At 41.5% G+C, this 15,122-nt stretch overlaps 1 protein-coding gene across 2 annotated transcripts in view; it reads right to left on the bottom strand.

Moving 5' to 3' along the window:
- Positions 1–15,122, bottom strand: part of DYDC1 (DPY30 domain containing 1) — a 51,851-nt gene that overhangs the window by 25,732 nt on the left and 10,997 nt on the right. Inside the window, exons 4-7 of one of the 2 annotated variants that reach the window (XM_019925784.3) lie at positions 14,602–14,694; positions 11,235–11,291; positions 10,654–10,755; positions 8,080–8,263 (exon numbers count right to left, since the gene is read on the bottom strand). In XM_019925784.3, the coding sequence (XP_019781343.1) occupies positions 8,234–8,263; positions 10,654–10,755; positions 11,235–11,291; positions 14,602–14,694 (282 nt within the window). In that variant the 3' untranslated portion in view covers positions 8,080–8,233. Of the gene's footprint in view, positions 1–8,079; positions 8,264–10,653; positions 10,756–11,234; positions 11,292–14,601; positions 14,695–15,122 lie in introns of those variants that run through there. The other variant, XM_073793396.1, reaches the window with a different exon arrangement.

The following is a 15,122-nucleotide window of genomic DNA, read 5'->3' as shown; positions in this document are numbered from 1 at the left end:
ACTGACTGACACATAAGTCATCTCTCCAGGACACCTGAGACTTTTTTCTCAAAAATATACAGAACTGGAGAGGAGTCAAGATGGCAGTATGGAAAGACACGGAGTTAGTGTCTCTCCTCAACTAGGGTGCCTGCCGGCTGCTGGTGGGGAACTCTGAATCCCAAGGAGACAGGAGGAAGCCCAGAGTGAACCGGTAGGACGCAGGGGGACCCAGAGGGGAGGAGAAGTGGACGCCAGACAAGATCAGCACCCCTGAGGCTGGGGAGATCAGGAGACGCAGGTGGGAGGGACTCTCCGGGAAGAGCAGGAAAGGAGCAGAGGGCGATTGCCTGGCCACTCAGGCCGAGGAGTCTGCTGAGCTCCCAAGCTGCTTCCCCCACCTCCAAAGCCCCGTCCAGGCCGCATGGGTCCTGGGGGCATAGGAGGGAGGCCAGGGAGATCAGGAGAGGCAGGCAGGAAGGGCCCTCAGGAGGAGTGGGAAAGGAGCAGAGGGCCACTGCCCTGCCCACTTGGGCCCAGGGAGCCTGCTGAGCTCCCAGGCCAATCCCCCGCCCTTCAAACACCCCTCCAGGCTACATGGGTCCTTGGGGGCATAGGACGGAGGTGGGGAGACCAGGAGAGGCAGGCAGGAGGGGCCCTCTGGGAGGAGCAGGAGAGGAGCGATTGCCCCACCCACTCAGGCAAGGAGAGCCTAAGGAGATCCCAGGCCAGTCCCCTGCCCTCCAAGGCCTCCCTCCCCCCAGAACCCCGCCCCAGCCGCACTGGTCCTGGGGGCATAGGAGGGAAGCAGGGGGGGGGGGGGCGGTGATCAGGAGAGGAAGGCGGGAGGGGCCCTCCCAGACCCCAGACCAGAGGAGCAGGAGAGGAGAGGAGGGCATTTGCCCCACCCATTCGAGCCCAGGAAGCCTGCTGGGCTCCCAGATGAGGTCCCCTGCCCTCGAGACCAGGCACGCCTGGGTCCCTTCTGTCCCTTGAGCCTAAGCCCCACCACCCACAGCCCCCAGGGCCTTTTCCAGCCCTGTGGGTGCTGAGCACTGGCCCCACCCACTGCACAAACCTTGCCCTTGCTTAGGCCCCACCCTCCATAGCCAAGGCTTTCCCCCACCACCCTGCCCTTGGTTTTTTTTTTTTCTTTTCCTTCCTGCTCTTTTTTACTGTTGTGGTACTGATGTACCTTCCAGTTGCTGATTCATCTGTATTTTTATTTTTACATTTTTTCTCACATATCTGTTAGTTTCCTAGTCTAATTTTATTTTTCGTCATTGCTCTTTTTTTTTTTTTGGCTGCCCCACATGGCTTGCGGGATCTTGATTCACGAGCCCACAGTCAGGCGGAAGCTCCTGAAGCGGGAGCTCCAAGTCTGAACCACTGGACTAACAGAGAATCTCAGACCCCAGGGAATATTCATAGGACTGAGGTCTCACAGAGTTCCTCATCTCAGCACCAAGACCCAGCTCTACCCAAAAGCCTACAAACTCCAGTGTTGGAAGCCTCAGGCCAAACAACCAGTAAGACAGGAACACAATCCCACTCATAAAAAAAAAAAAAAATGAGATGGCAAAACAAAATGTCACAGATGAAGGAGCAAGGGAAAAACCTACAAGACTAAGTAAATGAAGAGGAAATAGACAGTCTACCTGAAAAAGAATGCAGAGTAATGACAGTAAAGATGATCCAGAATCTCAGAAACAGAATGGAAGCACAGATTGAGAAAATACAGGAAATCTAGACAATAAATACAAGAAATCTTAACAAAGATCTAGAAGAACTAAAGAACAAACAGAGATGAACAACACAATAACTGAAATGAAAAATACACTAGAAGGAATCAATAACAATAACTGAGGCAGGAGAACAAATAAATGAGCTGGAAGACAAAATGGTGGAAATAACTGCCAAGGAGCAGAAGAAAGAATGAAAAGAATTGAGGACAATCTCAGAGACCTCTGGGACAACACTAAATGCAGCAACATTCGAATTATGGGGTCCCAGAAGAAGAAGAGAAAAAGAAAGGGTCTGAGAAAATATTTGAAGAGATTATAGTCGAAAATGTCCCTAATATGGGAAAGGGAATAGTCACCCAAGTCCAGGAAGCACAGAGAGTCCCATACAGCATAAACCCTAGGAAAAACACACCAAGACACATAATAATCAAACTAATAAAAATTAAATTCAAAGAAAAAAATATTAAAAGCAGCAAGGGAAAAACAAAAAATAACATACAAAGGAATCCCCATAAGGTTATCAGCTGATTTTTCAGTGGAAACTCTGCAGGCCAGAAGAGAGTGGCAGGATATACTTAAAGTGATGAAAGATAAAAACCTACAACCAAGATTACTCTACCGAGCAAGGATCTCATTCAGATTCCATGGAGAAGTCAAAAGCTTTTCAGACAAACAAAAGTTAAGAGAATTCAGCACCACCAAACCAGCTTTACAACAAATGCTAAAGAAACTTCTCTAAGCAGGAAACACAAGAGAAGAAAAAGACCCACAATAAAAACCCCAAAACAATTAAGAAAATGGTAAAAAAAAAAAAAAAAAAAAAAAAAAAACATACATATTGCTAATAACCTTGAATGTAAATGGATTAAATGCCCCAACCAAAAGACACAGACTGGTTGAATGGATACAAAAACAAGACCCATATATATGCTGTCTACAAGAGACCCACTTCAGACCTAGGGACACATACAGACTGCAAGTGAAGGGATGGAAAAAGATATTCCATGCAAATGGAAATCAGAAGAAAGCTGGAGTAGCAATACTCCTATCAGATAAAATAGACTTTCAAATAAAGACAGTTATAAGAGATAAGGAGGGACACTACATAATGATCAAAGGATCAATCCAAGAAGAAGATATAACAATTATAAATGTTTATGCACCCAACATAGGAGCACCTCAATACATAAGGCAAATGCTAACAACATGAAAGGAGGAATCGACGGTAACACAATAACAGTAGGGGACTTTAACATCCCACTTACACCAACGGACAGATCATCCAAACAGAAAATAAATAAGGAAACACAAGCTTTAAATGACACAGTAGACCAGATAGATTTAATTGATATTTATAGAATATTCCACCCAAAAGTGGCAGAATACACTCTCTTCTCAAGTGCACATGGAACATTCTCCAGGAGAGATCACATCTTGGGTCACAAATCAAGCCTCAGAAAATTTAAGAAAACTGAAACTGTAACAAGCATCCTTTCTGACCACGACGCTATGAGATTGGAAATCAATTACAGGGGGAAAAAACTGTAAAAAAACAAAAATACGTGGAGGCTAAATAGTGTGCTACAAAATAACCAAGACATCACTGAAGAAATCAAAGAAGAAATTAAAAACTACATAGAAACAAATGACAATGAAAACACGACGACCCAAAAACTATGGGACACAACAAAAGCAGTTCTAAGAGAGAAGTTTAGAGCAATTCAATCTCACCTCAAGAAACAAGAAAAATCTCAAATAAACAATCTAACCCTACACTTAAAACAACTAGAGAAAGAAGAACAAAAAAACCCCAAAGTCAGTAGAAGGAAAGAAATCATAAAGATCACAGCAGAAATAAATGAAATAGAAACGAAGAAAACAATAGCCAAGATCAATAAAACTAAAAGCTGGTTCTTTGACAAGATAAACAAAACTGATAAACCCTTAGCCAGACGCATCAAGAAAAAATGGGAGAGGACGCAAATGAAAAAGGAGGAATCACAACTGACACTGCAGAAATACAAAGGATTATAAGAGACTACTACAAACAACTATATGCCAATAAAATGGACAACCAGGAAGAAATGGACAAATTCTTGGAAAGGTACAATTTTCCAAGAATGAACCAGGAAGAATTAGAAAATATAAACAGGCATATCACAAGTAAGGAAACTGAAACCGTAATTAAAAATCTCCCACAAACAAAAGTCCAGGACCAGATGGCTTCACAAGCGAATTCTATCAAACATTTAGAGAAGAGCTAACACCAGTCCTTTGCAAACTCTTCCAAAAAATTGCAGACGGAGAAACACTGCCAAATTCATTCTATGAAGCCACTATCATCACCCTGATACAAAAACCAGAAAATGGTATCACAAAAAAAAGAAAATTACAGACCAATTTCACTGATGAACATAGATGCAAAAGTCCTGAACAAAATACTAGCAAACAGAATCCAACAGCACAATGAAAGGATCATACACCATGATCAAGTGGGATTTATCCCAGGGAGGCAAAGATTCTTCAATATATGCATATCAATCAATGTGATACACCATATTAACAAATTAAGGAATAAAACCCATATGATCATCTCAATAGATGCAGAAAAAAGCTTTTAACAAAATTCAACACCCATTTATGATAAAAACTCTCCAGAAAATGGGCACAGAGGGAACCTACCTCAACATAATAAAGGCCATATATGACAAACCCACAGCAAACATCATACTCAATGGTGAAAAACTGAAAGCATTTCCACTAGGATCAGGAACAAGACAAGGAGGTCCACTCTTGCCACTCTTATTCAACATAGTTTTGGAAGTCCTAGCCACGGCAATCAGAGAAGAAAAAGAAATAAAAGGAATACAAACTGGAAAAGAAGAAGTAAAACCGTCACTATTTCCTGATGACATGATACTATACATAGAAAATCTTAAAGATGCCACCAGAAAACTACTAGAACTAATCAATAAATTTGGTAAGGCTGCAGGATACAAAATTAATGCACAGAAATCTCTTGCATTCCTATACACCAATGAAAAATCAGAAAGAGAAATTAAGGAAACACTCCCATATACCATTGTAACAAAAAGAATAAAATACCTAGGAATAAACCAGCCTAAGGAGGCCAAAGACTTGTACTCAGAAAAGTATAAAACACTGATGAAAGAAATCAAAGATGACATAAAAAGATGGAGAGATATACCATGTTCTTGGATTGGAAGAATCAATATTGTGAAAATGACTATACTGCCAAAAGCAATCTACAGATTCAATGCAATCCCTATCAAACTACCAATGGCATTCTTCACAGATCTAAAACAAAAAAACTTACAATTCGTATGGAAACACAAAAGACACCGAATAGTCAAAGCAATCTTGAGAAAGAAAAACGGAGTTGAAGGAATCAGGCTCCCTGACTTCAAACTATACCACAAAGCTACAGTAATCAAGACAGTATGGTACTGGCACAAAAACAGAAATATAGATCAACAGTACAGGATAGAATGCCCAGAGATAAACCCATGCACATATGGGCACCTAATTTATGACAAAGGAGCAAGAACATACAATGGAGAAAAGACAACCTCTTCAATAATTAGTGTTGGGAAAACTGGACAGCTACATGTAAAAGAATGAAATTAGAACACTACCTAACACCATACAACAAAAATAAACTCAAAATGGATTAGAGACCTAAATGTAAGACCAGACACTATAAAACTCTTGGAGGAAAACAAAGGAAAAATCACTCTTTGACTTAAACCACAGCAAGATCTTTTTTGACCCACCTCCTAGAGTAACACATAAAAACAAAAATAAACAAATGGGACTTAATTAAACTTAAAAGCTTTTGCACAGCAAAGGAAGCCATAAACAAGACAAAAAGACAACCCTCAGAATGGGAGAAAATATTTGCAAATGAAACAACAAAGGATTAATCTCTAAAATATACAAACAGCTCATGGAGCTCAATATCAAAAACAAACAAACAATCCAGTTAAAAAATGGGTGGAAGACCTAAATAGACATTTCACCAAGAAGACATACAGATGGCCAAGAGGCACATGAAAAGATGCTCAACATCACTATTAGAGAAATGCAAATCAAAACTACAATGAGGCATCACTTCACACTGGTCAGAATGGCCATTATCAAAAAAGCTAGAAACAATAAATGCTGGAAAGGGTGTGGTGAAAAGGGAAACCTCCTGCACTGTTGGTGGGGATGTAAATTGATACAACCACTATGGAAAACTGTATGGAGGTTCCTTAAAAAGCTAAAAATAGAACTACCATATGACCCAGCAATCCCACTACTGGGCATATACCCTGAGAAAACCATAACTCAAAAAGGGACATGCACCACAATGTTCATTGCAGCAATATTTACAATAGCCAGGTCATGGAAGCAACCTAAATCTCCATCGACTGATGAATGGATAAAGAAGATGTGGCACATATATACAATGGAATATTACTCAGCCATAGAAAGAAACGAAATCGAGTTATTTGTAGTGAGGTGGATGGACATAGAGTCTGACATACAGAGGGAAGTAAGTCAGAAAGAGAAAACCAAATACCATATGCTAACGCATATATATGGAATATATAAAAAAAAGGTACTGATGAACCAAGTTGCAGGGCAGGAATAAAGATGTAGACATAGAGAATGGACTTGAGGACATGGGGTGTGAGGGCGTAGCTGGGGCGAAGTGAGAGTAGCATCGACATATATACACTACTGAATGTAAAATAATTGGCTGGTGGGAAGCAGCAGCATAGTACAGGGAGATCAGCTCGGTGCTTTGCGGTGACCTAGAGAGGTGGGATAGGGAGGATGGGAGGGAGGCTCAAGAGGGAGGGGATATGGGGACATATGTATGCATATGGCTGATTCACTTTGTTGTGCAACAGAAACTAACATGGTACTGTGAAGCAATTATACTCCAATAAAGATGTATTAAAAAAAATGTAGAGAACTGGGTTTCCCGGGTGGCGCAGTGGTTAAGAATCCACCTGCCAATGCAGGGGACACGGGTTCAAGCCCTGGTCCGGGAAGATCCCACATGCTGCAGAGCAACTAAGCCCGTGCGCCACAACTACTGAGCCTGTGCTCTAGAGCCCGTGAGCCACAACTTCTGAGCCTGCACGCCTAGAGCCCATGCTCCGCAGCAAGAGAAGCCACCACAATGAGAAGCCTGCCTACAACGTAGAGTAGCCCTTGCTCGCTACACTAGAGAAAAGCCCGTGTGCAGCAATGAAGACCCAACGCAGCCAAAAATAAATAAATTTATAAAAATTAAAAAAAAACCTTGTTAAAAAATGTACAGAACTGATATAACATTTCAATTTTTTTTTTTTTTTTTTTTTTGCGATACGCGGGCCTCTCACTGTTGTGGCCTCTCCCGTTGCGGAGCACAGGCTCCGGAGGCACAGGCTCAGAGGCCATGGCTCACGGGCCCAGCCGCTCTGCGTCATGTGGGATCTTCCCGGACCAGGGCACGAACCCGCGTCCCCTGCATCGGCAGGTGGACTCTCAACCACTGTGCCACCAGGGAAGCCCCATTTCTTTTAATTAAATAGACTTTTTTTCCCATTATTTTTTTCTTTTTTCTTTTCCCACTTAAGCAACTAGGCTGTTCTGTTCTCACTGCCTCGGGAAAGGTTATGTTATAACCAAAAACAGAATTCTTTTTTTTTTAAAGAAGCCTCTTCCTGGCATTTATGCTTCCACCATTCCTTAAAGAACAGAAAGGACTCATAACATAGACTTAGGTTTGGAAGAATTTTATAAAAGAAGCAAAATTCTCCCTAAAGCTCAAAGTTAGACCTGAAACCTCCAGGAGGCCAAGAGTGCAGTCAAGGTCCACAGACCACCCAGCATCCCCTGAAGGAAGCACCTTGCACGGCCTGTGTCCACTAAGATCTTCCTTTCAACAGCAGCACAGGGCCTCTGCCCAGTGACTGTTCCAGAAAAAACAATGCTACCCTGTCCCTGGGACCTTTGCATCCCTCCCCATCCCAGCCCCATCAATAAGCATGGATTAAGTGGTACTACAAAGCATCACTCCCCAGCAAACTGGGGGAATCTTTGCAGTGCACTCCCAGGAGGAACCACCGTATCTAAAGCATGTTGACAATTCCTGAGCTCTACACAGTGGCAGCCCCTTTCACTTCTCATAGAACCAGTAACTTTCAACTCAGGAAATCTTGTTCTCACATAGATGCACACATTCTTTTCAGCTTGTCTCCCATTTGCCCCTTTTTGTTGCTTTGGGAAACACTCTCTCCTGTTCTCTCACTGGCATCACACAAGTAATCAAAATGGTGTCATACAAGTAATCAAAACAGTATTTTAAGGCCACTCTTGAAGCCCATTTATAAAGCTGTCTTTAGAGGGAGGAAAAGCAGAGTTCAAGTTTGGAGGGAAAAAAACAATTGGCGACCTCCTATTTTGAAACTTGAAAGAAGAAGAAAAATTTATTGTTCTTTGGTTGGTTGATCCTACAAATCTTGATCAATGTTTAATGCAACCTAAAAACAAAAAGTAAATATGTTTTAAAATACAACTAGAACTGTGAAATGTACAAGCCACAGAAAATTTAAGCTTAGGTAACTTCCATGTGACTATGTAAATGAAGCTTTTTGATAGTTTCAGATTATTTCAAATAAAATCTGAAGTCAATATAATAATAATTTAACTGTGTTCTCAATGTATTTATCAACCCATCCTTTCTTCTACTTCTCTTGCTATTCTCTCTTATTGTTATCCGTATCCTTCTTGCAGGGGTCCTGTACGCATCCCTTAAATGTTGAAATTTCTCTTGTGAGCCAGGTAACCTGACTCACTCTCCTAGCTTCACTTAGCATATATGCTGATGACTCCTGAATTCATCTCTCCTGCCTGGACCTCTCTCCTTCCTCCAGACCCATAACATACTTCAAGGGGTCTTTGGCCATTTTCACCTGCATACCTCAGAGTGACCTGAAATCAACATGTCCACAACTGAAGACATCATTTTCACAAAACCTACTTTCTCTTCATATGTTCCTCAATTTAACGAATGGTAAAGCTCAAAAAATGGTGAAGAGTTCAGTTGCCCAAGGCAGAAATCTGGGCTTCATCCTTAATTTCTTTCTCTCCCTTATCTTCCCAGCTGATATCAAATCCACTCAGCTGTCCCCATCTCTGCTGTCTGGTCCTAGCCCTGGTCATCTTGCATCTGGATGACTGTGATAACCTCCTAAGTGGTCTCCTGTTTCCACTCCTGTCCACTCAGATCCTTTCTCCACCTTCTAAAAACACATATCTAATCCTTACATAAACCCTTTCAATGACTCCCACTGCACATAAGTCCAAAATCCTTAAGAGGACACACAGAGCCCAGTGTGATCTGGCCTTTATCCACTTCTCCAGCTTCAAATCACACCATTCTCCTAGCTCCATTCAACTCAGCCAAAATACTGGACTATGTGCATTCCTTGAAAGTATCTTGCTCTCTCCATCCACTGGGCTCATCTCAGGCTAACTCCTTAAACGTCATTTCCTGGAGAAGACTCACCCAGGCTAGGTCAGGTTTCCCTGCTCTGTCCTCTCAGACCACCTGCCCCGCTGGCCCATGGTCCCCAAAGGGCAGAAACCCTATCTGTTTTGTTCACTGGTATTTTCTAGCTCCCTGCATGGCACCAAAACACAGCAGCCATTAAACAAAAATGTATCCACTGACTGATTAGCACCAAATCCTCCCGGCTCCACTTTCTGAACAGCTCTTAAAAACACCACTCATTACTTCAGGCCATCAGTGCCATTCCTCTGTAGATTACAAATAGCCTCCTGGTGGGTCTCCTCAAATCGATCACTCCATTCTCTTCTACACGCTATAGCCAGATGGCCTTCCTAAAACACAGTTCTGATGTTGGCCTCCACTGCCTTTAGGATAAAATATAAACGTCTGAGCACAGATTACAAGTCCTTTCATGGTCTGGCCCCTGCTCTCCACTGCCTCAGCTCTGATATCTCCCTATCTCCCACTCTCTCTTCTCCCCTCCCCAGCCTCCCATCCCACCACTGAGTGACAAAGCTGACTTCCTCCAGGAAGCCTTCCCTGACCAAGGGTCCTCAACTGGGTGGCTGTCCCGCTTTGTCAGTGCCCACTGATGCAGGTGACTCAGTGCAGCCCTCTGCCAGGGCAGTCCCGGGTTACAGCTGCTGATGGGCCTGTTAGCAACAGCCCCTCCTCTCGCTCTCCAAGCATAATGCTCTGGACCAGACATTACCTGCTCACTCTAACAATGACTATCAACTGCTTGTCCAGTTGTCTGTTTCTTCCCTAGACAAGGTCAAGAAGGACCTGTTTTCGGTCATAAAAGCATCGGGCACAGTTTATGTGGTGCATAGGAAACACTATATGTTTATTAAATAAGCAAATGGACTTATATACTTTAAAAGCATGCACCCTCATTAGGATATTTACTTGGCTCCACGGTTTGCTACTGAGAACCAAAATGTTGGCCCCCAAAATTTAATTGAAAGATTATGTATTTCACCACGATTCTAAATACGTATTTTGAAGAGATTTTGAAATTTTCAAAGGCTCATTTCCAAATATACATATCACCCTCTACACAGGAGGGCACACTGCTCCATCCACATTAATGCCCAGTGACCTCCCCATCAGTGCCCACACATTTGTGTGGAGCCAGACAAGTGCCCACTCTCACCCTCAGGGCCAGTAGCACAGTGCACAGAAGGGCAGAAGGCAAATTAGGGATAAGTCAGCACCCAGAACACTGGTTTTCTTTCTATGAAACAAAAGGCCCATTTTGCCATCCAACCTTGGCCTGAGATACACTAGGCTCTCCCAAAGTAAAAAAAAAAAAAAAAAAATCTGCTTTTCACAAAACACTTTCCTAAGGATACTCACATCCGATAGCATCGGTTCATCAAGTTCTTCCACCCTGCTCAAGTTCGGCGCTCCATATCGATCACTAATTTCAGCTAGTGTTCTGCCTGAGTCGGCTTCATCCTACAATCACAGAGCTCATTTTCACTTTCAAATGATTTTGAGATTAATACATTAATTTGCTTTCAGTTTTGCTAAGACACTTCTGTATTACAACATCAAAATTCAACACTGTCAGTTAATGGAACGAACCAATACCTGTTAATGACAAGAGAATTCCAGGAATAAACGCAAAAACGTGTTTAAAAAAATACATCAGAAATTTAAAACATATCATTGCATGTAATCATGTGGTCAATAATCTCACAATATTCTGGTTTTTAAAAATACCAAACAACCCGAATCTCCCAGTTCTACCCACTTGGAGATTTTGCTTTAAAGCACATCATATTTGTGACTTGTTATTACTAGACTATGTATTTGGACTATCAGTTTTGATAATCTCCTTATTAAAAATTTAGCTATTAATGCATCAAAATTAAGCTTTACATTCCAGGATACTTATTCATTTCCCATAATATAGAGTAACTTTTTCTTCTCACCTCTCCATGTGAAATATCTTCACCCTTAGCTATACTTTCCATATTCATTCTCAACTCCTATAATACAAAAAAATGAAGAAAAATACTTTTAATATACTTTTTATTTTGATTCCATGTTTAATTTTCAAGCATTTTATTTTTACATTATGATCAATTTAACAGCAAAAATGCTGTCCCTCAAAGGAGCAATGTGAATACAAAACTGCAGATAGTCTCATTTAATACTCTATTAAGAGGTGACTACAATGTTCTGTCTATAATTAAATAGAACTTTTTAAAAAATGAAAAAGGCTAACTATTTCACTAACCCTGAAGCCAAATTACTAGCAAATTTGAAAAGTGACAAAATAATAATTTTAATAAACTCTTAGAATACGAGATTTTGAAAGAACTGACAGTTATGTAGAATTTTATACATAGTAAAAAAGAAGCAAATATTTCTGAGGGAATTAATCTGGCCCAAGGCACTATCCAATACATGACACCTCTCCACAGTACCTGGACAATGCCCTCTATAATGCTCTGAACACATGGGCGACTGCTTTCTGAATGTGAAAACGTAGAATCTGCTAACCAAGCCAAACCTTGCTGTGGCCTCTATCTTTTCATTCTAAGGCAGCAGGCTGACTTAACTGCTCCTGAGCTGATTCATTTCAACTGTTCAAAGATTAGTGATCGGGCTTCCCTGGTGGCGCAGTGGTTGAGAGTCCACCTGCCGATGCAGGGGACACGGGTCCGGGAAGATCCCACATGCCACGGAGCGGCTGGGCCCGTGAGCCATGGCCGCTGAGCCTGCGTGTCCAGAGCCTGTGCTCCGCAACGGGAGAGGCCACAACAGTGAGAGGCCCCCGTACCGCAAAAAAAAAAAAAAAAAGATTAGTGATCTTGTGATCACATACAGTCACCCTGATTATTGGGGACATACATCGTACATATATGGCTTTCTCAAGATCATTCCCTTCTCCTGGGCATGTCTTATCCCACAACCACATGGCTCTGGTGTGAAAGCATATATTCTCACAGGACTCTGTTGCCCAGTCAAGGGATGGATACTTGACACAAACTAAGCCAGTCAGAATCCTTCCCCAAGATTCTTTTCTTAACCGAAAAGAAAGGAATCTATTCCTCTCAGACAGTAGGAGCCACATTACAAGACCCAGGAACTATTAAGGACCGTGATCCTCACCCATGTGCAGCAAACCAGGCCACAGTGAGAGACAACAGCAGAGGTAAGAGCCCTGGCAGCACTGATTCTCTTGCTCCCAAAGGTCTGGAAGACCCAACTCAACCAGAGCCCTTCACAGTTTAGTTGTAAAACCCTTTCTTCAACCCAGGATCCTTCCAATAAACTTCCTTTTGCAACTGATAGTTTAAGTTATGTCTCTGAAGCCATAAAAAGGCGAGGACAAAAAGACATGGGTGAATTTGTCTCTGAGCAAGGGGTCAAGCAGCAGCATGTTGCAGGGAAGAGAGGGGCGATAAGCCAGTAGGAACATGACTTATTAAAGCTACAGTGGCTCTGGTCACATAGTCTGGTAATGGCCGTACAGTAACATGAATGGGACCCTCTGGAGCCAATCCCTTCTATAAATCACAGACTTCCCAGCACTCAGATATAGCTATCAGGCATCTCAATAAAAAATACTTTCAATTCTCTTATTATTTTGATCACCGTCTTCTTGATGTATTCTGGTTCTTCTTCCTTTTGCAATCACGGAATCTTAACTGAAGAGGAAGGGGGTATGCATTTACGTGTGTGTGCATGCATGGGTATCCATGTGTCCTACCATATTCAGACAAAGATAGATCAGCATCGGTGTTTTTTAAAACTATGTATAGAGGTTTGAATTTATCCTTTTAAAATCTCATCTTTTTGACTCACAAAAGTAGTTTTCTGACACTTGGGCTACAACAGGACTAAATGATTTCACTTTGTCAAGAACAATTCTTAGTAGATGAATCTCTTATTATAGAATGAAGAGCATAGTACATTGACAAGAAGAAAAGAATTGAATTTATCTCAAGAGTTAAAAAATTAACTAATTAAATAATCTCATCTTTTAAAAAAATTTAATTTACCCTTCCTACTTTTTAAAATTGCTTTAAATAATGATGATTTCATCTAAACCATTAATAAACATCTTCTACAAAACCTGCTTCTTTTTAAAATTTATTTTCGGAATAAATAGAGGAGTAACATTTGAGTAACAGATACTAGCTATAAGCATACAATATGAAATATCCAGTTGAAAAGTATAACTCAGTCATGCAGAAGTTTGGTCTATACGACACATACTTTTCGGATACAAGGAAACATTAGCCAAGCAAGAGGCTTGACATAAGACAGACACAGTCTGGGGGCTTCCCTGGTGGCACAGTGGTTAAGAATCCGCCTGCCAATGCAGGGGACACAGGTTCGAGCCCTGGTCCAAGATCCCACATGCTGCGGAACAACTAAGCCTGTGTACCACAACTACCGAGCCCACATGCCACAACTACTGAAGCCCGTGCTCCACAAACAAGAGAAGCCACTGCAATGAGAAGCCCACACACCGCAACCAGAGAAAAGCCCACGCGCAGCAATGAAGACCCAATGCAGCCAAAAAAAATAAAATAATAAAATAAACTTATTAAAAAAAACACAGACACAGTCAATGGAGATGGACTTTTTTGACATAAGTTACTGAATAGTTTATTTAAAGAAAGACATGAAAAATCCAAATAAAAACATACATATATATATATTTTTGGCTGCGTTGGGTCTTCGTTGCTGCACACGGGCTTTCTCTAGTTGTGGCAAGCAGGGGTTACTCTTCATTTCAGTGCGCAGGCTTCTCATTGTGGTGGCTTCTCTTGTTGTGGAGCACAGGCTCTAAGTGCGTGGGCTTCAGTAGCTGCGGCATGTGGGCTCAGCAGTGTGGCTCACGGGCTCTAGAGCGCAGGCTCAGTAGTTGCAGCGCACGGGCTTAGTTGCTCCACGGCATATGGGATCTTCCTGGACCAGGGATTGAACCCATGTCCCCTGCTATGGCAGGCGGATTCTTAACCACTGTGCCACCAGGAAAGTCCCCCAAACATAGTTTTAAATGTAAAGTATTGTTGGTAATACATCTAACATTAAGAAAAGAAACAAACTATTGCCTCAGAGATCAGAATACCCCCAATACTACAAAGAACTTCAGTATCAGCTACCATAATTAGGAACAACTATCTCTTGACTAAAATGTTGACCAGGGCTTCCTGGCAACATTAGACCTTCCTGGCAGGTCTCTAGACTATGAATCCCCTGCTATAACAGCTGGAAGAAACAGTTTGAGGATTCTCAGAGGTTTTGAATAAAAGAGACATTTATAAAACTTCAAATTACCTTCTCAAGTTGCTCTTGAGCTCTCTGCAGTTCTTCTATTCTCTGTCTCTCTTTTTCTTGCATTTCCAACTCCAGCTGGAATGCCAACTGTTGCTGAACATTCAGAAATAAATAAGTCATATTAGAGTCAGATCAATTGCAAGGAATTCACTCTATTACTCTAAAGTGTCCCAGGATAATTAAGTTTATGCCCACCTAAATTTCAGAAACTTACAAAAATAAATGGTCACAACCACCCAATACTTTAGCTTTTACAAATATTTCCTGAAGTAGAAAATTAAAAAGGAAGCTTCCTTAATTGCTAATTTTAGAAAAGCACTATTTGTACAAAATCAAGTCGTTTTCTCTGTTCTTCCTGAAGCTACAAATGAGACTGCAGTGGTTTATTTTTTTTTTTTTTTTTGGATAAAATCTCTTTAAGCACAGATGGATCTTCAAATAGCCAAACCTTGGTTGTAAAATAGTAGATAAGAACATTTTAAGTAGATTATCTTAAACCAGAGATGATCAACAACATATTT

This window comes from Tursiops truncatus, chromosome 16 (genome assembly GCF_011762595.2).
Source record: "Tursiops truncatus isolate mTurTru1 chromosome 16, mTurTru1.mat.Y, whole genome shotgun sequence".
In the NCBI taxonomy this organism is placed as follows: Eukaryota; Metazoa; Chordata; class Mammalia; order Artiodactyla; family Delphinidae; genus Tursiops; species Tursiops truncatus.
This window is presented reverse-complemented; position numbering and strand designations above follow the sequence as displayed.